Raw genomic sequence first — 22,604 nt, 5'->3', positions numbered from 1 at the left:
CTTTATTCCTGTGATTTTTAACTGAATAGTGTTATTGGTGTACAGTTTATCAGTACAATTTCAAGTCGGTACTTGGTGGTGGGTTCATTATACCCAGATGAATGCTGTGTTTGTATTATATGGCCACACTTGTAGAAAAGCATGGATGAGTGATTCACTGCAGCTCTTGTTGAGGTCAGACATTTTGTCTGGAAATGAATTTAATCCAGACTTGAAAGGCTCGCCTGGAGTAATTTCTGTGCAACAACATAAACAGCGTATGGTCAGTTATCACCTCCTTTGTACAAATGCATACATTTCCCAGCAGCTGAAAAATGTACTTCTTTTAAAAAAACAACTGATCTTATCTAGACTTCCTGGGAGATTCTGACCCAAACTCCTACTACAACTGGTATTTAACAGTAAACTTGGTCACCTTTATTCTATTGAAGTATCATAGAAAAAAGTGTCTATAATAATTTCCGTAAAAATCAGAAATGTTGCTCTTTCAAGCCTGCAGCTACATTCCCAAGCCTATTTTGGTACATTTTCCCTTAATAGACTGTGATTCAGTGTTTTATACCTCAAGTTAACTACATGCTGCTATATTAACTTCACAACTTTAATTTCCCTTGTGATTTCCTTTGCTGATGCTGAATAGGAAGGATGAGGGGAATAAGTTTTTCTAAGTGGCATATTATTCTTAATCTTAGAGTTAGATAGGAAAGCAAAATTTCAGTTAGTAACCAGTCTGACTTAAAGGTTTGAAGTTTATTCCATATAAAAATCCTCGAACTCATGTAAATAAGGACTGTAAGACAGATAAATATTGTCACCTTAGTAAAAATTTTATTGTCTTTCATTGTTTTGTGTCTTGCTGTTCTAAGATAAAATACGGAATCATTCACAATGTAATCTACATTAAAGCAGAGATCTGCAGGAAGACTTAATGTTTCATTTGTGGTATGTACTGTTATTGGTTTATTATAAATATTTTTCTACTGTTTCAAGAATTAGGTGTAACATCAATATACTGCAGTTGATAGCAAACACTATAATTTATAGACGTTTCTTAGCCTTATAGAAGAAAAAACAAAGCATAGCTAGATATCACACTAAAAAGAATTTCATACTTTTGCATAAATTTAGACTAAGGGGAAAAAATGTGACAGATAATGCCATTTTTCTGTATCATCTGGCCAATACGTAAACATGTGCAGTTACAAAACTGCAGTATCCTAATTTGTCAGTTTCTGCAAGTACATTTATTTATTCCTTTAAAATTGCCAGTAGCAACGTTTCTGTGGTAACTTCTGAAACACAGAAAACTATTATCTGACTTTAATTCACCTCATGCATCTAATGCGTGGCTCACACTGAAATGGCTATTCTTTCTATTCATCACAGACTTGCCCCAGTTAGTAGGCAAATAAACAGAAAAGCAGGCCTGATGGGGCAGATTTCCGAGGCTACTTAGTTACTGAACAACACAAACAGAAAATTAATGAGATGTGCAAAAGCACTTGTAAGTTCATGACAAAATTCCCATTGATGAGTATAACATGAATTAAAATATACAGTCCTGCAGTGTGTCTCATGAGCTTGTTAATGAAAGGGTTTTCTGATGACATAATTGTGATCGCTTCTCATGATTTACACTACATATAAAAGAATAAACTTTAAAGCCTTTCTGTTGTTAAAAATCATTCTGGTGGTGATTACAAATTATCCTATTTACTTTCTATGACGCTCCAAATAATAATAATAATAAAAAAAAAAAAAACAAAAAAACCCAACTCAGAGCATAGAGCATCATCAGTCATTGATGGAGATGTTGCATCTGATGTAATTAAAATAGTGACTGGCTATAATTCATACAATTGTTAATAGCCAATAAGATGGAATGCAGTGGAAGTGGAGAATATAATAAAATGAGTGTCAGACAATCTGGAGGATCTTTTAGATGGTGCTCCATCTTTCCCTGTTTTGTACAAAAGTGAACTTTCCACAGGACAAATACCTCTGCTTTCTAGGAAAAATATATATCTGGATACACTAGCAGCAATTTGTGTAATCTTATATTGTGCATTCCATACAGTTCAGTAAGGAATGTATTTCATAGCTTAATTAGCAGAGGGGCACCAGCCTATTATATTTACAGATGGTTGTTGTCTTTGTTGCAGTCTAGATTAACCTTATTAGTTGCTTCTTCATTTAAACTTCATTTAAACTACGAAGCAGGCTATCCACTATGTTCTCAGTGTTTTAATACAGTGTTATCCCTCACATAAATTTCTTTGAAACTGTGTTTTCCTTTTCTTTTTCATTAATTAGAGCACACTTGTATTGCAGCGTATGCTCTTTTTAACTTCTCTAATCTCTGAAAAAGAAGAGTAGGGACAAAAAGGGTGGTAAATTTAGCTAGTTACAGCCAGAAACAGCTTAGATGCTTTGACACGCAGACCCATTTTGTGCAATACTACAAAGTAATGTGCTTCAGGTAGCAGCAGCTGCCCGGACTTCTGTATATACTAGTGCTGTTGCTAAAAATTTCTGAAACCAAATTTCTATTACTAAAACTTCTGAAGGTGAAGTAAGTGGCAGCAATGGTCTTGCTACCCAACAGTAGCAAACATATCTTGTGGAACTGCCCTAACAAAAATGTTAGCAAATATATCTCAGTGTAGTCGTAATCTGTTTCTTGATGGTCAGGATCAGCATAGAAGCCTTTGAGATTTAGCAAGAACCTTGCAAGTAAAAAGCATTTCAAGCTAAGAGTTAATGCTGTGTTAATTTGCAAGAGTTTCTAATAAAAAATCAGTACTGCTTTTAGCACAACACTGTTCACTTCCAGATTGCTGAATTGGAAACTGAGAAAATGCAGAAGTGAAAACTGAAAAAACTTCATTTAAGTCCCCAGGGCTCAGAATACTATAGGGTTAATTCAATGTTAACACTTTTGTCATTGGGAGAGGGATTGGTCCTGGTGCTGCCAAAGGACTCCTGCTGCAAAACATGATCTGGAAAAGCCTGAACCTGAAAAATTCAGTTGTCTGACTGGAGTGCAATGAACCTCCAGCTACCTTCACACAGAAGTGACTGTGGTGCCTTTCACAAACACTGCAACATAAAATGGGGAAGAAAACCGAGTGTGCTGGCTACATTAGGAAGTGGATCAAGAATGATTAAATGGGAAAGGTGCTTGATACAGCAGACTTTTAAACAAAGATGGAGATGTGAAGAGGAAGCTAAATGAGGACGAGAAAAGGCTGTCTGCTACAGTAGCTCAAGACATTAGCAGGAGATGCTGGAAAGATGAGATGGATCAGATGACTAATTTTTGAAAGAATGGTTTGGTTTTCAGTGTTTGCCCCTACGGGTATGTCAATAACATAGGTGAGCGGGTCAGTTCTGTAACGAAACATTTATATATTCATGTTCTGCATATGATTTAGCTTCCAGCACGGTTTAAAATAAAGATCAGGGAGATGTCCGTAGAGATGCTGTAAAACAGCTTTAAATTCAACTCTTTTCAGTTAGACGTGCAATTGTTTCCAACCCTCAAAGGCTGTTCCTGGTCTCCACAGAATCCTGTGCAAATCTCCTTGCTCCTTCCTTTAACCTTCACCGAAGGGCGCAAGGGCTGGAAGGAGCTGGCTGAGATCAGATGCATGGCCAAGGCTGCCCAAGGCGGCACCCAGGTCACCGAGCCGGAGCGCTGCAACGCCGCAACAGGCAGAATACACTTTCTGACAGCAAAAAGAGTGCCCAAAGCACCGCGGTTTGCGAAGCGCTTTAAAACGTGCAAGTGATCTCGTCGGTGTTGCGCAAGCAGCTTCTCCAGCATGCGTGCGGGGGGCGGGCAGGGGCTGGCTGCGGGGATAGCCCCGTGTCCACCGGCGGGGAGCGCCTCTCGGAGAGGAGAGCTGGGAAAGCCCTCTTGCTCCCGGCAGGCGACCTCTAACAGCGCCAAACCCTCTTGCTAACAGCCCTTCTGGCCCAAGAAAACTGTTTCACACCCCGCCGAATGACTTCTCGAGGCTGCCGCAGCCAACCCGCAGCGGGCAGGTGGCGGGGCAGATGGCCGGGCGGGGGCCGGGCTCGCAGCGCCGCGGCGGGGGGCACCGGCGGACTGCGGCGGGCGGAGGGGCTGGGCCGGGCTGGGCGGCGGAGCGGGGGGAGGAGGGCGCGGGTGGGGTCTGGCCGTGACTGATGGGCCAGATGCGGTTGAATGTTTTAGAAAAGGGGGGGGCCCGGCGCCGCTGGCGCGGCTTTAGCCACGGGGTTTGGTGCGCGGCTGACGGCCGCCGGGTCCCGCCGCAGGCGCCCGTTCCTCCCGCCTCCGCGGCCCGGGGCGCCCATCGCCGGCCAGCGGCGGCAGCCGGCCCCGGGAGGGGGCAGCCAGCCGGGGCGCGGAGCGCGGCGACCGGCGGAGCGCGTTTCCCTCGCTCGGCAGGCAGAGCCCCGCAGGCGGCGGGCGGGGAGCACCGGCTCGGCTTCGCTGGGCGAGGTGAGGGCGAGAGGCGCGCTCTGCGCGGCGGGCAGCGGCGGCGACGCCTCGCAGGTCCGGTCTGAGGGGACCTCCCGCCCCGGCCGCCGCGCAGGTTTTCGTCCCGGCGCTGCTCCGCCGGCCGCCCCGCCGCCCGTCCCCGTCCGGCGGCAGGCAGCGCCCCGGCTCCGTCGCCGGGCGGCGGGAGCGGCGGCGGCCGGCAGGGCGCGGTGTCCCCACAGCTGACGCGCTGACCCCTCTCTCCGCGCAGGTCGGCGCTGACGGCGGCGGGCGCCCGGCGGGGGATCGGCCGTGTCGCAGCGCCATGCCCGCCGCCCGGCCGCGGCGGCTGCCCGCCTTCCTGCTCCTGCTCCTCAGCTGCCGCGCCGCCGCCGAGGGCCACGGCTCTCTGCACCCGCCGGGCCCGGGCCAGCAGGGCCCGCCGGCAGCGGCCGACGCCGCCCCCGCCACGGCCGGGACCCCCGCGCTACGGGGCGCCGAGCCCAACGCCTCCCGTCCGGCCGCGCTGCCCAAGGGCGGGGGGGCGGGCGGCGGGCGGCCGCGCTCGGCCTCGCCGCCCATGTGCACGGGGCAGACGGAGATCAAGGAGACTTTCAAGTACATCAACACGGTGGTGTCCTGCCTCGTCTTCGTCCTGGGCATCATCGGCAACTCCACGCTGCTGCGGATCATCTACAAGAACAAGTGCATGAGGAACGGTCCCAACATCCTGATCGCCAGCCTGGCCCTGGGCGACCTGCTCCACATCATCATCGACATCCCCATCAACGTCTACAAGGTGAGGGGGGCCGGGGCCGCGGGCGGGCGCGGGTGGTCGGCGGGCTCATCCCGGTGCTGCCCGCCGGCTCCCGGCCGACAGCCGGCTCCGCCGCGGGTGCTGCGGGGAAACGCGCCCCGTCCCTGCCCGGCAGACACCGGGGGCTTCACCCCATGGCAGCAAACCCGCCGGCAGGCGACATTCCGCTCAGACCTTGTCCTTGTTGTCCCCGTTGTCCCCAGCGGCACGCTCTTGGCGCCCCGGTCCCAGCCCTCTCCGCGCTCCGGGCTGGGAATGGAGCAGAGGTGGAGGTGGCCAGCCCCCGTAAGGCACCTGGAAACAGGTGCTGTCCCAGGGATAACGGCAATACGGGCGATAGAGAAACGCGCGGTGGATTTGCCGCTTCCCAACTTTTCCCAGAGGGATGGAGGGGAGGCACAGCGGACCCCCGCCCGTGGGTACCGCGCGGGTCCTCTGCCGCAGCGCGGCCGGAGCGGCCATAAAACGTGACACGGGCCCGTGTGGTCGCTGTTGTTCAGGAGGAGCCAAGACCATTGAACTGAGCGAGCGGCATCAGCCCTCGCAGGCTGCGCGGTCGTGCGGCGGGACGCCGAGTTGCGCACCCTCTCCCCGTGCCGGCGGGGGCGAGCCGCGCCTGCAGCGTCGGCACCGGCTTTGCGCTGCCCGTCGGCGTGGTGAGGCTTCCACGGAAGGGGTTACGGCCTCGTGTCTGCCCAGCTGGTGCGGTCCCTTTGCCCTTCAAGAATTCGCTGGGCAGTTGGATCCAGCCTCTAGTTCCGATCGGCACTCTTGGGCAGGATGCTGAAAGTAGCAAGGCGCCTGCTGCCTTGGAGGGTGACAGTCAGGGTCCCTGAGCACCCATCAGTTAGTGCGTAAACTGAACACCAGAGCCTTCATCTATCATCTTCTCCTTGCTTCACAGGCATGTTTTTAAACGCGGGGGTTTATTGCTTTAGCTTTGGAAGACCACGCTAAAGAGATGGGGTTTGAATTTAGTCTTCCGTATCCGTAAGTGATTACGCCCAGAAGCTGCAGAAATGAGAGAATCCTGTATCTTTCTTGTTTAAAGTGTTAAAAGTGTTAGGCAGCAGGAAGCATCATGACTGTGTTAAATTGATGAGCTGGAGAATTTGACTTGCACGAGAGTTCTTTGATTTGGAGTTTCAGTATTCTCCATACAATACGTTTATTGTAGCTTTTGTGAGAGATATGTACTTATCTGAAAAAGAGATACTTTAAAATCTTTTGAAAAAAACGTATTTTTGTAAAAGAAGGTATTGAGCTTTTTTATCTGTTCTCAGAAAAATCAAAAAGATTAATCCAATAACAGCTGCTCAGTACAAGACTTTGCAATCCAATGAAACTATTTCAAAAGTAAATTAATGATAACATACAATAATATAGTACAGCCCTTACCCTGATTGAATAACATCAATTGTATCATTATGAGTAGGTTGGAGTGGGAGGAATAAAAGGTCAGATTGCAAACTGATAAATATTATACCACCTGCAAATCCAGGATTTTTATTCTACTATTGATAATCTAGGAGCTAAGCAAGAGCTCTCAGGTGCTAAGTCTCTCACACAGCTACTCATCTTTCTGAAGAGCCCATATTAAATCTATATCATCCCTTAAAATAGTGAGTGAAATACTTACTTGCTGTTTTAAAACAGGACTTTTAAATAAATGTAAGTTAAAAACCCCAGCAAAACAAATATTAGATATGGTGTTTATTTCATCAGAATTAAAAGTTTGAGTGCAGTTTGCGTTGATAACTTTTTGTGAACTCTGCATCCCATTTAATTCCACCCGCAAGAGGGAGAATGCAGTAATGCAGGCAAAAGCTGGCTATAATCACCCAGCAGTATGGGAGGACAAAGGCTAGCAAAGGCTTGGTTTGTAAATCAAGTATACTTTACAGTTGTAACTGGCAATTTGAAACAATTTAAAGCTGGATGAAACAGATCTTCAGAATTGCTACCAGATCCTCAGTTAGGCAGCTGCATGAAAAAGTGTGAAAGAATTTGTAATCGTAAAAAAATGCCAGCAGTTTACTCAACAACACTTGTGGTAGAAAGTGTGAAAGTGTCCGTGAATGCTTTCCAGACAGACCCATAAGGGAGAGCTCAGAATTCACACTAGGAGCAGCATTTTATTAGGCATTAAAAGTGATAACTGCAAAAGATAGCCCGTGCATCTATTTATGTTATGTGAATATGTAAGTAGCTGAAAAAATGCACAAATGAAAAAATCCAGGGTATCTAAAGAAAAGCAGGTGTTACCTAGATTGTGAGGCAAATGCAGTCCAATGTATAAGATGCTAATTAGTCCATTGCACTTGATAAATTTGAGTATCAATCAATACATTCGGTAGAAAATGGAAAGTATTGGAATCTGTCACACAGTCAGGAAACGGTATGAAATGAGGGCTTGAGGGGTGTTCAGTTCCAGCATACAGAACCTGGAAGACCTTCCTGGTGTTCAGGGTCCTGGTAAACAATGTGGCTTTGGCCATACTGCGGAGTGGGAATTAGACAATTCAGCAGTACAAAATGGTTGTGGCAGGGTATATAGTTTGCAGAATTGCTACTAATTGGACATGAGGGTGGTCCTATGCCTGGTCAACTGCTTCACTAAATAGCTGTAAGCAAGCATGTCTTTGTTAATTTGAGGATGCAAGCAGCAATTAAAGGTGTGGCCATGAGGAGCAGAAGGATAGAGTAGGTAGACAGCTCAGTAGTGAGCTTTTTATGTCCTTCTCTGCACTTAATCTTTGGAAGGCAGGACAGTGGCAGCTTGTACTCCTGACAATACAGGTCTGCAGTTCTGGAAGGCTTACGCTTAGTTTCAGTTGGTAACTCCCACGTGTAAGACACCAAAACAACATCAGGATTAGCAATTCTAAAATTATGTTAGCTTTGCTTCTCATGATTGTATGTGTAATGAATTAGAAACATAGACTTAAAAAAAACATAATCAAATAATATAAAACATGCTTTCTCTTCTGATATATAGACAACACCACTCTCTCTTATTTTTTAGTGTTCTCTTAATGTTAAATCCAATTTATTGTCATGTTCTAATGGATTTGTAACAGGAGGAACAGCCTATCCTCTGTACACTCTTGTGTGGCTTTCTGAACTCTATCAACTTGCTATGACAAAGATGACTGAGGAAGAATATATATCTGGGAAATACTGCCACAGGTTCCTTCATCTCAGAACACAATGGAAGAGCAGAGAAAAAAAAATCCAGGGAAGGAATAAAAACTGGACTTTATCCAAGCAGATGACTGAACGCCAAAGTCAGCTTTGTAGGCAGTGATTTTTTTCAGTATTATGTTTTGGGGATTACATAAAAAATATAGTTAACATTGTATAATACAAGAAAGACCAGATTCAGGACTGTGCATCCAGTGCAGACACAAACTGGCCCCTTTGTTAATCCGGCTGTGCTCTAAAAAAGGCAGTTATTTCCATGGAAATGTCTGTGATGACCTTACTGACTCTTGTAATGCAAGCACCTATAGGGCATGCATCATGCATCATAAAGCCAATCTTTTCCTAACTTTCAAAAAAAGTCAAGGTGTTTGTTATTCCATATTACACTGCTCTGTCTGATGTTAAAGATAACAGCCATTTTATTGGGAGAATTCCATTATTTCCTTTCTTTCAACATCTGAACCACTTACTGGAGGTTTTACAAAGTTAATCTCAGAATTGTTTACACAGAGTTGATTTGTTTCTGACCATATTAAGCTAGAAGTCTGTTTTGCTTAGGAACCCTTTATGGTCAACTAATGCAGCTCATAGGCACTTAGGAAAGATCTGAGTAGCCAGTGGAGGAACCTGGCTAGACTCTACAGGCAATGGTGGGTAACTTTGTTCTGTAGTTAGGTGGGAACAAGTCTACTCTGAAGCCTAATAAATACATGGGGTACTGGAAATGTCTTTATGTTGTTAAAAGTACACACATAGTTTTCAAGATGGATCTCCATCATGATGTCAGTATAGATTTGCAAATTTAGAATAGTTTTTCATTGCATATACATTTGTTATGTATACATTCACTTAAAAGATGCATGTGACAAATTTCAAAACAAGTTTGAGTCTTGTTTGGTTTTTTTTGCTTCTGAATCTGACAGCAGCACTTTATGTTTATGACAGCAGCACATATAATCTTTCTTTATGATTACTTTTCACGCAGTCCTTTCACTGGGATTGTGAAATTGCAGAAATCTTTTACTTTGACAACACATTATAAGGTTTCTGTCATTTTCAAGATGTCTATATGATATTATTTGATCTTAAGTAAGTTGTTGTTTTTAAAACAATGAGGTTTCTAAGCAGGAATTACTATTAAAAGACACAGGAAAAGAAAATAATTTCATGCCTTATATTAAAATTTACAATGTTTATTGGATAGATTAGTAAAACATTCTTAGCCTAACTAGGAAGCGGGATATATTTTCTTGTCTAGAGGGAAGATGCCTACCCTGACATCGTAATTGCTATTAAATATTAGTAAGTTTTTTAATGTTGTCTGACTTATCCCTGACCATAAGCTTAATTTCCTGGGCAAATTTCCTGTTTTGAACAATATTTGGTCCTATGGAATACTGAAAAATACTTTCATGACCTCCCTGTCTTAAAAGTATTGGGTGAAAATCTGCCGGTCATTTCACAGATACATTGAATTAGATATACAGTTGCGTGTCTGTTTTCCCACATAACTCTGCATTTCATAATGATGAAAATTGAGTCCTGTCATTCCTGTGGATGGGGCTTGCTGTGAGCGCACAGCTAGGAGGGAGTACAGGTTCCTGCTCTGCGCTCCCTGTGCATTCCTTGCTCGGGACTGGGATGCTGACGTAAATCAAGTGCGCGCTTTGCTACTTCTTCATGCCTGACTGCAGAAAGTCAACAGCAGTGGGTTGGAGCTGTGGCATTAACCTTCTGGCTGGTGGCCACAGCTGCTGAGCCACTGAAAGCAGGAGATCGTGCTCGTGTGCTGGTATATTCCAGCAGCAGATGATGAACATCTTTCTGTCCTTGCACAACCAAGAGGAAGCAGGGCAGGAATTGTGTTTCACAGGTGTGTCTCTGAGTCACAGCATCTCTTGGGATGGGACTACTTTCATAGCTGTGCAGCGTTCATATCAATTTCAGCTCAGATCTGTGTCTGGTTCTGAGAAAAGTGTTGGCTAGGAGTGGATCAGATGTACCGGTTCTTTTAAGTATGATTTCACTTCATTCTGTAATATGTTGCCTTTCTTTTCGTTCTGTTTCATCTTCATCACAGTTCTGTGGCTTAGCAGTTAAAACTTTGCCTATGTAAAGTAAGTGATTGTAAAACATTGGAAAAGGTCACTCGGAATACAGCCAATGGTAGACTTATCTTGGCATTTTGCTGATGAAAACGCAACATTATTTTTCTCTTTGCTGCCACTTGGCAGTATCTCATGGCTCTAAGTCATTTGTCATTTGTAAAATGGCAGATGCCTTTGTGCAGATACCTTATTGTGAATCGTAAGAAAATCGTTTTATCCATACAAAATTGCATTAGACTACATCTATACTTTGCTGAGAATAATCATTGCTCTTGTCTGCAAATATGATGCTCTGAATACAGTGGATTTTCACTGGACTTTAAGGCAGTGTTTTGAGGAGATGGCAGTACTGAGGAAAAACAAAGAAGCATATTTCAGCAGTTAAAACGTTCTGCTTTTTTCCTTTTACTTTCTTAATGTTTTCAAGCTTTTGCTGCAAAGCATATCATTAACCACTTGCAGTACTGTGATAGAGAATCTTGTGACTCATGCATTAAAATGCTCAAATTTCACAATACATCAGCTGCAAGAGATAAAGGCCATGTTTTTCCAATCCATTGCAGACAGCTGTGTGTCCATTCTGCCCCTGATTTAAGCTGGCTGGATGCAAGTAGTATTTTGATTTTATGCTAAACTCAAGATCGTGCACTGTTTCTCTCAGTAGGCCGCATTCACTCATGTGCAGCCCCATTATAATCCAGCCATATGGCTCCCAAGCTGGAGCTGGCTCAAATCCAGTCAGCTTGGGGCACAGGTGTGACTGTCTGCACCTGAGAGATAAGTATTAGTTCATGGAAATCTCCAGTGTGTGGCTGAACCATTGTGATTTTAGGGAAGTCATGCACGTACACCAGCTTGTTGCAGCTAAAAGTCTTCAACAGAAACTGCCAAGAGAAATCTGACCAAAGTTCTGAATTTTATTTAAATGAAGAAAAAAAAATCACCCTTGAATTTTGAGGTGCTTTTTTAATGAGTCATCTCTGGTTTCATATATACGCGTGTACAGTACACAATAGATAACTATAAACAAGTATGCAATGTACTTGCTACCCAGTCCTTGATTTCTATAGCAACTAGGTGTGGTAGGCTGGAGGTTCACTGACTGACTGGTACATATTAAATTAGTCCAGGTGTCAGTTGATACTGAGGAGTGTACATTTAGAACACCTGTAATTATTCACAGTGCAATTTTAATAGTAGTTTGTTACTATCACCCCCTTACAGCAATTCAAGAGAAGTCTTGGGGAGAGGCTTTACTGAAAATACTTTAATTACAGACTGAGTTATTTTCCCACATCGCATAAGCAAAAGATACCGTATGGTTATTACAACCTCATCCCTACTTCCTCTGCTTTATTACTTTCCATAAAATTCTCAAGAAACATAATTCCTTACAATTTATCTTTCTGCTTCATTTCTGCAGAAGCATTATACTCTTTGTCTTACTTAAGTAGACCACTGAAGAAATAGATCAAAGCTGGACCATGTTACGGTTACTGCTGGTTTTTTAAAGACCCCATTTCACCACAGGACTAAAGCAGATTTTTGAAGGTGTTCTGGTGTCTGAAACTACTGGTGGGCACTTCATGGGGATTTCCAAAAGCACGTAGTCACAAAATGTACTTAACTTCCTTTGTGTTAAAGTGATACTTAAATTGTGTCAGGGCTTTTCAACAACTGTTGTGGATCATATAGCTGTTTATACTTGGAAGCACATGTATGTGTGCTTAAGGACTTTGCTGAGCCAAACCGACGTGTGCAACTCTGTGGCCGTCTTCAATCATTTTGGTCCCCAGCAGAATCTATACAGTATGATGATCTACTTCTTTTCTCACATCCCTGTTAAATGAGATGTCTGAGGAGACCCGAGTCATGGGAGAGAGATTGCAGACTCTTTTGGGTAGTTATCGTTCTTCTTTCCACTCCTTTTATATTTTGTAGCCCTATGTCTGCGACAGATCCAAAGGCCTCATTTGAAGAAAGTTATGAAAAACAGAGATGGGCTTAGATAATGTAACTAATTACAGAAACTCAGAAAGTTTACTTTTGTATATAACAATTGTGACTATTTCTTGGCATATCCTCTGTTCTGGAGAGTCTTGTTTTTATGATGAACTGGAAGATTTGGCTGCTGCTGTCGTGTATTTGAGCCATTAGAGCAGCTCTTAACAGCACACAAAGATTAAATGTTTCTGAACTGAAGCTACAGTTCATAGTGTCAGCTGTGAAGAAGGTGCTTTCTGCGTCCAGTGGGTCTTGTCCCCTAAATCTGCTGAAATGTACCACTGGGGATTTGACAGAAGATTTCCAGTGAAGTGTATGACCTAAAGCACAGCTGAACCAATCTGAAGTTCATTGTGCCGTTTTCTTTATTCCATAGCATGTATAGGTATACTGATCGTGCAGATAGACCTTTCGGTATTGTAATATAGAATCATAGGAAAACTGGTCATTAAAGATCTTCAGTGAGGGATTAATCTGATCTGTCCTTATCTGCTGCAAAACATTCAGATAAAACCAGCTGTTATGGCTCCCTGAGTGTCTGGTGGGTCCCTACTTTTGTTATTGGATGGTCAGCTAAAAACTATGGGATAAATTTCTCACTGGGGTTGTCTGACTTCTCATCTGAGGATCCTGGACACCCAAACTTCAGATTAACCCCACCACAGATGTGCACTTATTGACTTTGTCCCTGTTCTGATAAACCTTAAGTAATCTTCTGTATTTCTAGTAAATTGAGAGTTACTTGGAACATGCAAGAAAAACAGTGAAACCTCAAGGCAGGTAAAGCCAATGACAAGGGAAATCCTCACCTGCTCAGTCATTTTTTACCAGAACTATGGAGGTGGTGAAGTTAGAGGCAAAACAAGTGGAGTTCGCAGGGCTTAAGCTGGGACTGAGCCTTTATGCATGTTCTTGCCCAACTAGGGACCGGCTCTAAAGCTGCTGCCTAGTTTTTAGGATACATGCCTTGAAGACTCCCTTGTGAAAAGGTTCTTCCTAAGTTTTGCACAGTGGAAAAGAAAAACAATCAAGACAAAAGTCCATGTTTTAGCTTTGGGAATTATTTTTTAAACATGGGCCATTTCTAATTGTTGTTTTCTTTTCACAGCTGCTTGCAGAGGACTGGCCCTTTGGTGTCGAAATGTGCAAGTTAGTACCCTTCATTCAGAAGGCATCAGTGGGCATCACAGTGTTGAGTTTGTGTGCCCTCAGTATAGATAGGTGAGAACCATTTTTTTATCAAACTCTATAATTTCTTTTCAGTACAGGCATTGACTCAAATTCACCTTGCCACTCAGCTGAAACAGTACAAATAAGCTGAGTTTAAGCCAGTTAAATCAGGTGGGTTTTCTCATATTTTTAATTTGCAAATATGTGCTGTTGCTTCAGGTACCGAGCAGTTGCTTCTTGGAGTCGCATTAAAGGAATTGGCGTGCCGAAGTGGACTGCTGTTGAAATTGTACTGATCTGGGTTATATCAGTGATACTGGCTGTTCCAGAAGCTATCGCATTTGACATGATTACGATGGAGTACAGAGGAAAGGATCTTAGAATCTGCCTGCTTCACCCCACGCAGAAAACATCCTTTATGATGGTAAGACACTGACATTTATAAAATCTCCGGAAGAGTTCCTTGGATCTTCTCAGTGTTGTGTTGATTGTAGTGTGCACAAGTGTATATGGAATGAAGGTGAATATACTCTTCAGATGAAATACTGAAAAATTTCTGAAGTATATACGTTAAAAAAGAAGAGCTTTCAGGAACTTTTGTCTTTTTGTGGGCCTTGGGCATATTACTGTCTTGTCCTGTTTTCTCACCTGTAATGTACACCTTATCGAGGTGCTTTTCAGGGCAGACTGACCAACTAGTTATAGCATACTTTCCAAAATTCTCAGCATTCAACTCCTAACAATGTTTTTGCTTTTGTTTTCCTTCTAGTTTTACAAGCAAGCTAAAGACTGGTGGCTGTTTAGCTTTTACTTCTGTTTGCCACTGGCTATCACAGCATTCTTCTATACTCTTATGACCTGTGAGATGTTACGAAAGAAAAGCGGGATGCAGATTGCTTTAAATGACCACTTAAAGCAGGTAAAAAATTATCCCTGATAACTCCACTGACTGTAGAGAAGATGAGAGTAATACCTTTACTGATGTACTGCCACATCATTATTCTGTTCTTGTATGATGACTTCAAGATCACGAGTAAGAAGTTTCCTAGCAGTGATGCTGCTGAACTCGTGTGTGTGTGTGTATGTGCATATATGTATATATCAGAGCCTTCAGAAACCAAAGACTTTAACTGACAGGCACAAAACTGTTTTTCTTGTTTGGTGTTAATCCTTCAGGTTTTATGGTTTTTATTTCTTTACAATAATGAGAGCTGGATTTTTTGTAATGTTTTGTTATCTAGAAGTTGGCGCTATAAAATTTGAAGCAATTTCATGCTGAACTGTAGTGAGGTTAGCAGTATATGTTAACAGAACAAAATGCATTCCAAAATACATTCCAAGTTAGTAGTGCACCAGATGCAAACATCATATGTCACTAGAATTAAACTAAATTTGTACTATAATGTATATTTTTGCCCCTTTCCTCTTACATCTTTGTAATTGAAATCTCTTGGGACATTTAAAATAAGACCTGACATTGAAGCACAAGAAAATGCAATTGAAAACAAGCTGGTATTGGAAAGTGAAGGGGGAGATTAATATGTTCTTCATTTTAATTTAAATGACTCTTTTCGTGTCCTTGGTTTTTCATATTATTACTCATACTTTTTAAAATTAGAGATACAAAGAATCAGTGCAACACAGTCTAAAACAGTAGAAAAGATTAAGTATGTTTCCCAAGAAAATAAGGTATTTGGTGTTCTTGTAACTCCTATTTTGGCAGGGTTTTTATTTTGTTGGTTAAACATTTGGGTATTAGAAGACAACAACCGAGAGAGGGAGAGAGACAGAAACTATAACACTCTTCTGTCCAATTTTCTTCTTTAGAGACGTGAGGTGGCCAAAACTGTGTTCTGTCTGGTACTTGTTTTTGCTTTGTGTTGGCTCCCACTTCACCTAAGCAGAATATTGAAACTCACTATTTATGATCAGAAGGACCCCAACAGATGTGAACTTTTAAGGTAAGACTGCAAAAATAAAATGCCTGTGTGCTGCTGACAATCTCCATAAGCATATTTGGATTTTCTAATGAACTAGCTTACTCAGTGTGTCTGACCATTCTCCCTGCTTCTCCATCCAGGACACTCTGGGTTCACTCCACTAGCAGAGTCAGAAAATGGAATCTCCATTTGCCCTGTCTTCCTCCTGATCCCTTTTGGGACTGTCCTACTCTCTTGTGAGGTTACGAGGCTGGAGGGGGAATTTCTGTCCTTGTTTTCCCTCTCAACAGAACAGCTAGGATTAAATATGTGAAGAAAATCTTGTGAATGTTTAGTTCCACAATTTAAGATGATTGCATCTTCTGAAATTACTTTCATGAGAATGGTCTACTGATTCAAATGTTACTTTTGAGCACGACTGATACCTCCATGAGTTAATCCCGTTGATACAAGCCCCTTTACTGTGACATTCAACAGTTAGTCTTGGTTGAATGAAGCTGAGTCCAATTTTCATTGTTGTGAACCTCTACTAAGCCTTTTCAGAGAAAATGACAACTGTCTCCCTTTAATTTCCACACAGCTTTTTTCTTGTGATGGACTACATTGGTATTAACATGGCTTCGCTGAATTCCTGCATCAATCCAATAGCTCTGTATTTGGTGAGCAAAAGATTCCAAAACTGCTTTAAGGTAAGAGGCTGCTGGGAGCTGCTCCTCTAGTTAAAAGATCATGTAAGCAGTAAAATTCATCCCTTAATACTCACAAAGTGTTTTAAATGGTCGTTATATTTACTTTAAATTTTAGCTGGGTTGTGGTAGACGTTCTCTCCCTCTCCTGCTGAAGCTCCATAGAAAGGAATTAAGGATTCATAGGGACAAAAAGAGAAAGCAAAAGAGAGTGGTGTACGATAAACCCTCTTGGCAGCATGCTAAAATCAGTGCTGCATCACTTCCTGACCGGAGCTGGCACCCAGCCACTTCAAGAGCACTGACGGAGCAGCCTCGGACTGCCCTGCAGAGATTCCCGTAGCCTTACCCTCTGCCACCCAGCAGGACAGTGCTGACCCTGTGTCCCCTGTCCTGACTGAGCGCTTAAATCGGTAGGCGTTCATACAATGAGAGAGCAGAAGTATCCACTCATCCCTTTCGAATGCCAACATTTTGTGAGAAAGGCCTAGACCTGTTCATAGTTTTGCCTTGGTTTGAATGAATAGTCCTGGGCACTAATTCTCCATGCAGGATTTGAGGCTCTGGATTGCAGCCCATCAGTCCGTCAGCCCTCATGTCTTCTGGGAAAATGTCCAAATCTGGGTGTTTTGTGCCCCCTTACTGTCTTCAGACACTGTATCAGGGTTCTTACATTGTCTACCACAAATTCTTAGATTTTTTTTTTCTTGCCAAGCATTTAACCATCGGCCACTGCTAAGCCTAGTGCCCGGCTGTATAAATTCCTTACTGGCAATATTTTCTCATCAGAAGCCAGTCAGCTCTCCATCTCATAGCGCTGGGGGATTTCCCACATAATCATGAGAAGAGCACATGTTGCAGAGGCCTTAGTGTCTTGTCTCCTCTTCCCTGTTGACATTGCTGCCCCCCTGAAGGAGTCACTGGAGCTGAGAGCACAGAATAGTTCTCTAGCATCCTGAGCGTGGAAACAAGTGGGTGTGCGGGATCCCAGATGGATTCCATCACCCAAAGGCCAGTCAGTAGCATCAGCAAAAGGTCTGCAGTACATCTCGTAAATTTATGAACTGTATATAGGTTTTCACCATTCTCCTACTTCAGTTCTCATTTCTCGCCCTCAAAAAACATCAATAGCAGCATCTAGCTTAGAAAGTACAGATTACGGTGCGTACATTTTTTCTAAGAAAGATTATCAGAGGAAGGAGTCATAATTTTATTTTCAGATGCATTTAGAATTGCAGACCAGACTCGGAAGCGGTATTTATTATTTATAACTCAATATAACTCTTCCTGCCCTCCAGCACTTGGGTTACTAGTGGGGCATCCCAGTAGTTAGTGGCCACCTGAGCAATGCAGAACTTAACCTTGTTTCTTTGCTTACTCTGTAATCCCCAAATGGCAGCTTGCACATTTGCCATTTCCTACTGTACCACTGAGGAAGGGCAGCTTTTCAGTGCATTTTGCCACATGTGCAAAACAAAATGATGTAAAATGTTTATTCCTTTTATTTTAACAGTCATGCTTGTGTTGCTGGTGCCAATCCAAAGATCTGTTGTCGCTGGAGGAAAGGCAGTCCTGTTTAAAGTTCAAAGCTAATGATCACGGATATGATAATTTCCGTTCCAGTAACAAGTACAGCTCTTCATAAAACAAGCATAAAAGGTATATTCTCTTACATTAATGCTGGTGCCTTTTTACGTAAAAGTGGCAATTACTTTTAATGAGATGGTAATGTTTAGAAAAATCTAGGTTTGTGTTTGCACAAGAAAAAAAGAACATTAAAAAAAAATAATTGCCCCAAAACTCTGTCATGTTGAAAATCATAGCCATTTATAAAAGTGTCATTTATGGAACATGAAGAAAAGTGTAGAAAGAACAAGTCATTGTTAGCACTTGAATACTTCTGAATCAGCACTTCTAAATTATCCCCACTTCCTGTACATTAAACTATCATTTGTATTTGCTATAACAGTTGTAGGAACTGAAGTCACAGTAATTACCAAGCAGTATAATATAATGTTAATTGGATCAAAGCCATTATTATATATAACTCAATGTATTATCTTTTATAAAGCAGATTAACCACCATCACTATTGTGGTTTTTTAAAAATAAAACATTAAGTACTTTGTAATAGAAGTTTAAATGTAAAAAAGTAGAATTTTTATCAGGTGTGTTATAAGAGGTAGCTAATAAAAATATTAAAGGATGCAGTCAAGTCAAAAGTATATTTCACTCTAATGGTTTTTTTTTTAACCTATTATTGTTAGAAGGAACCTCCCAAGGCCTCTCTAAATGCCGTTCTGTGACCACTGTTCACGTTCAGTGCATTTGGCTGCACTTAGGGTATGGTCCATTTCACCATTTCCAGGTTATTTGCATTTAATGGCAGCAAAAACACACCAAAAGCAAACACTATACTATTATAACCATGCAAGTGGTGGCTAGTACTGGAAATGAGATATTTTTAACTGAACATGAATTGATTATACCCAATGTAACCAGTGGGCATTCAAAAGTCTGACGGTTCTTTACTCAAGATACTTTTGAAACAATTTACAACTCTTTTTGCAATCCAAATACTGTCTTGGGGCAAGATCCTTTAGAAATAGCAGGTGGAAAAAAATGTAACCAAGGAAAACAGAGGGAAAATTTGAACTTCCATTTTCATTTACGTTTAAACATTCATAAAGAAAATAATTCATGAACTGTACTTCTAGAGAACAGTACTATGTAGCATACTCATCTTCATACTGTTTTACAATATGTTCTACTTTTGTAGTTCCATATTTATGGGCTTAAGATGTGTGATTAGTTTCTGCTTCTGTAAATAGTCAGAGAAGCGTAATTAATTATAAAATATTAAAATATGGGCAGGACCCTGTAAGAAAACAGAAAGATAAAGACGCCTGTAGTAAACATGATGTGTGTTGCCAGGAGCAATACATGTTTTGTACATACATGGCAGGTCATTTTTTGGCTTTTCATTTCCTATTAATTTGTTACAATGTCCCCAAAGACTTATTAACGTATTTCATGCACTAAGGCATGAGACATTCAAGAAAAAATGTCATGTAACATGCTTTTATAAAAGACGTTTTCTATAGGCATGGTATTTTATTATAATAAAAATATTTATCAAAACTCAGGAATTTTTCTTTTTAAATTTCCAAATTTCACATGTAAGGATTTTTACCTTTTTTTCCCAGCCTTGATTAACTTCAGATTTTTTAATAAAGTGCCTTAAATACGCTTAGGATGAAACCAGTTTTCCTTAAAATATTCAGCTGATGTTACCTTAGATGGGTTTCATCTCATCTGACTTTAGGTAGCTACAGCTACCTTGCAGACAGCTAAAAACAGGAGAGGTGAACCCCATTCCTGGTGTTGCCCCCATCAAAAGCTAGTAAGTATATGCTTGTATAATCAAGCTGAGGACCTATGCACATGCATTTGAGCATGGGCACATGTGTGTTTGTGTGTGGGAATATGTGTGCAAGTGTGTGTGGTGTCTACTGTTAGGTTGCTGTTACCATCTTTCTGTAGCACGTGCACCCAACTGCTACAATGCTTGAACTATTTTAAATATAAATCTATGTAAAGTTTTGTTCTTTACATTTTTACCGTAACTTTCACATGGCAAGCCATGAATATCGCTTCACTTCACCCTACCTGCGTCTATTTCTGTGAAACGCATTTTATCTCTTCAGGGTGGATAATCAGCTAAATCCTATGTCTGATACTGATCAGTGTTATTTTCATCAAGTTATATCATTACAATATTGTACATGTATATTACTGTTATTTTTATTTAAAATATAGCTTTGTACTGGCAATTGTGTAACATATTTTTTGTTTTTTCCTGGACTAACTCTTTGTTAAGACAAGTCCTGCTAGGTCAGACATTTAGGTTTTTCAAATAAAGACCGTATATACTGCCCACTTTTGGGGAGTTAATATATATGTATTAGCACATTTTTTGTCTTCTTTGCAGTATTTTTCATAGCAGTATTTTTACTGAAGCTTTCATTTCCTGTAATAAAATTTTTCAAAACTTCTGCTCTTATACAGTTCTGGCTAACATTAAATCTCTTAATACTCAACACAGACGTTTTCTAAAGTACTCAGTACAGGGTCTGTTCCTCCATTTACTGAAATCGATGAATATTTAACCATTCAGTTCAGTTGGAGCAGAATTAGGGCACAGCCATAGCTCTTAAAAAAAACCTAGCTGGCATTTGCTATCTGAATTAAAAAAAGCTAAGGTTTTTTGGGTTTTTTTTGGGTTTTTTTTGGTTTTTTTTTTGACAAAGGAGTTGTTTAGAAAAGTTAAGAAAAGTGGATAAAATCAGCTCATGGGGTAAACCAGCTAGTCTAAAGTTCTGTAAGTCTCAAACGGGATCACAGGTAGCAGAACAACTGCAGAGGGGCACATGCACCTTTATAGGAGTTCAATTTTTACATGCTTGCCCAGAGTGGTGTGACAAAATAAGAATTATCTGTCTTAATGGTCTGAAAAGTTGACACGTACTGCCTCAAGATGAAAAAAATAAACTTGTAAGAAACTACATCGTATCTCTGTGTTTTGGCCTTCAGATAGTAGTTAGATTTTGCTTCGCCAGCTGCTCTGAATTCTGCTGGCACACAGCTCTCGGAGTTAGGAAAGGGTATTTCAGACTGGGCGGACTGAACTATACACTGGTACTACACCTCAGAGAATCAAACGCAAAATCTGATGGTTATGGAACATCTGCTATGAGCTGTGGCATTTCAGTGTCTGAACAGCTCTTGCCAACACACGGTTGGCTTAGCAAGAGAATGTTGTATGTACTGAGGTAATGTTAAAAGGATTTTTTAAAACTGTATAGCTGTGTAATAGAGTTCTATGTTTCATTTTCTGTGGTCACTTAAAATAGCAACTTCTGTGGTTCAGACAGTGTAAACATACTAAATTACCAATAAAACATTTGTAATTTTGATGCATTACAAAAACACGTCTGACCTTTTTTCTTCTGGGGGGTCCCATGTAATTGTTAAACAGTGACAGTGATGTAAAAAAGAAGTAACCAATTCAGAACTAAGATGAAAGCTTTAGAGTGGGATGGTTTTCTACAGCTAGTTGAAAACTGGAGAGAGTTCAGCCTTGCTATACGCATTGCAAAATTGTCTGATGTTTGTTGGAACAATCAGTAATGCCTATCTTTGCTCTGTTTGTTTTTGCTCAAAATGTCAGTTGCAGTCTCTTCTCTACACATCCATATATAGTCACAAATCCTCCTGTGTTAGGGACATCACAAATAAAAGGCAAGAAACTTTTGGTGCGTTAATTCAGAAGTGCATGCACTCGATGCTGGAATATGCCTCATGAAAACGATCATCTCTTTGTATGCTGACAGTGTAATTTTGTGCATATTTCAATTTACTGTTCTTAAAAGCAGTGAAAAACAGTATCAGACTAAATATGCTGTAGCTGGTCAAATATATAACTTTATATGCTTGCAGTATCTGTGCATCCAAAATGTGTTTGCAGCTACTGCTGTTTTATTCCAAATAGTTAGGTTTCCTTCTATTAAATTGGTGTCCTGCTGCATCTTTGTCACTTTTTTATGGTCCCAGGACCTTTAGTACATAGTTTCAAGCTTCCTGTGCCTGGAACAGAAGCACCTGTAGAGATGACATCCCTTGCAAGTACATGTTCTGTTTAATATCTCTCATGGCCTCTTTGCTTTCTTTCCCTTCATCTTATGCTACAGTCCAAAGTCTTCACCAACCACTCATTATGAAGAAGCATTTTTTGCATATTTCTAATATGATTCTGCAGCTTTCTACAGGTAGGCCATAGTCTTCACAGCCCGGCTAACTGACGTCCTTGCCACGGTTCGCTTCGCTAACTACTGGTCCCATCCGCAGTTTTATCTACTGCAGTCTTGGCTCTTCCTTTGAGGGGATTAACTGCAGCTTGTTGTCAGTTTTCTAAATACACTCGAACATCCATAGCGACGTGGATATACATGTAGCTTATGTTCGTCAAAGACTGACTCACTCTAATCACTCTTGAGAAGGGTAGACTTGGCACTCTGGTATTGGTGGAGCAGGATGGTCCAACAGGCAACCTGTGGCCAGGTCTGGTCCATAGGGTGGTTCACTCTATGGGGTCCACTCATAGAGGAAGGTGTGCTTTCCTGCAGCCTGCTGGTTGGGCCACTGTGTT

At 41.8% G+C, this 22,604-nt stretch overlaps 1 protein-coding gene across 2 annotated transcripts; it reads left to right on the top strand.

Annotated features, from left to right (window-relative positions):
• The first annotated feature begins 2,216 nt into the window (after positions 1 to 2,216).
• EDNRB (endothelin receptor type B) lies at positions 2,217 to 21,385 on the top strand. 2 transcript variants are annotated; one of them, XM_080375847.1, is made up of 8 exons: positions 2,217 to 4,043; positions 4,740 to 5,267; positions 13,710 to 13,822; positions 13,991 to 14,195; positions 14,541 to 14,690; positions 15,599 to 15,732; positions 16,292 to 16,400; positions 17,911 to 21,385. In XM_080375847.1, exons 2-8 carry the CDS (start codon positions 4,794 to 4,796, stop codon positions 18,040 to 18,042), a joined length of 1,317 nt encoding a protein of 438 aa, XP_080231973.1. In that variant the 5' UTR covers positions 2,217 to 4,043; positions 4,740 to 4,793; the 3' UTR covers positions 18,043 to 21,385. The 2 variants fall into 2 exon arrangements, with proteins under 2 accessions (XP_080231973.1, XP_080231972.1); XM_080375846.1 differs by lacking the exon at positions 2,217 to 4,043 and adding an exon at positions 4,214 to 4,489.
• Positions 21,386 to 22,604: the final 1,219 nt, after the last annotated feature.

Source organism: Falco punctatus (genome assembly GCF_963210335.1).
Source record: "Falco punctatus genome assembly, chromosome: 2".
NCBI classification, from domain to species: Eukaryota; Metazoa; Chordata; class Aves; order Falconiformes; family Falconidae; genus Falco; species Falco punctatus.
The sequence above is the reverse complement of the archived record's forward strand: the minus strand, read 5'-3'. Positions and strand labels throughout refer to the sequence as shown.

Bases quoted from the DNA above. Each gene is read 5' to 3' on its own strand.
- EDNRB (XM_080375847.1), top strand. From the start codon at position 4,794: ATGCCCGCCGCCCGGCCGCGGCGGCTGCCCGCCTTCCTGCTCCTGCTC. The intron at 14,691-15,598 runs GTAAAAAATTAT...TTTCTTCTTTAG, and splicing joins TAAATGACCACTTAAAGCAG to AGACGTGAGGTGGCCAAAAC. The intron at 15,733-16,291 runs GTAAGACTGCAA...ATTTCCACACAG, and splicing joins AACAGATGTGAACTTTTAAG to CTTTTTTCTTGTGATGGACT.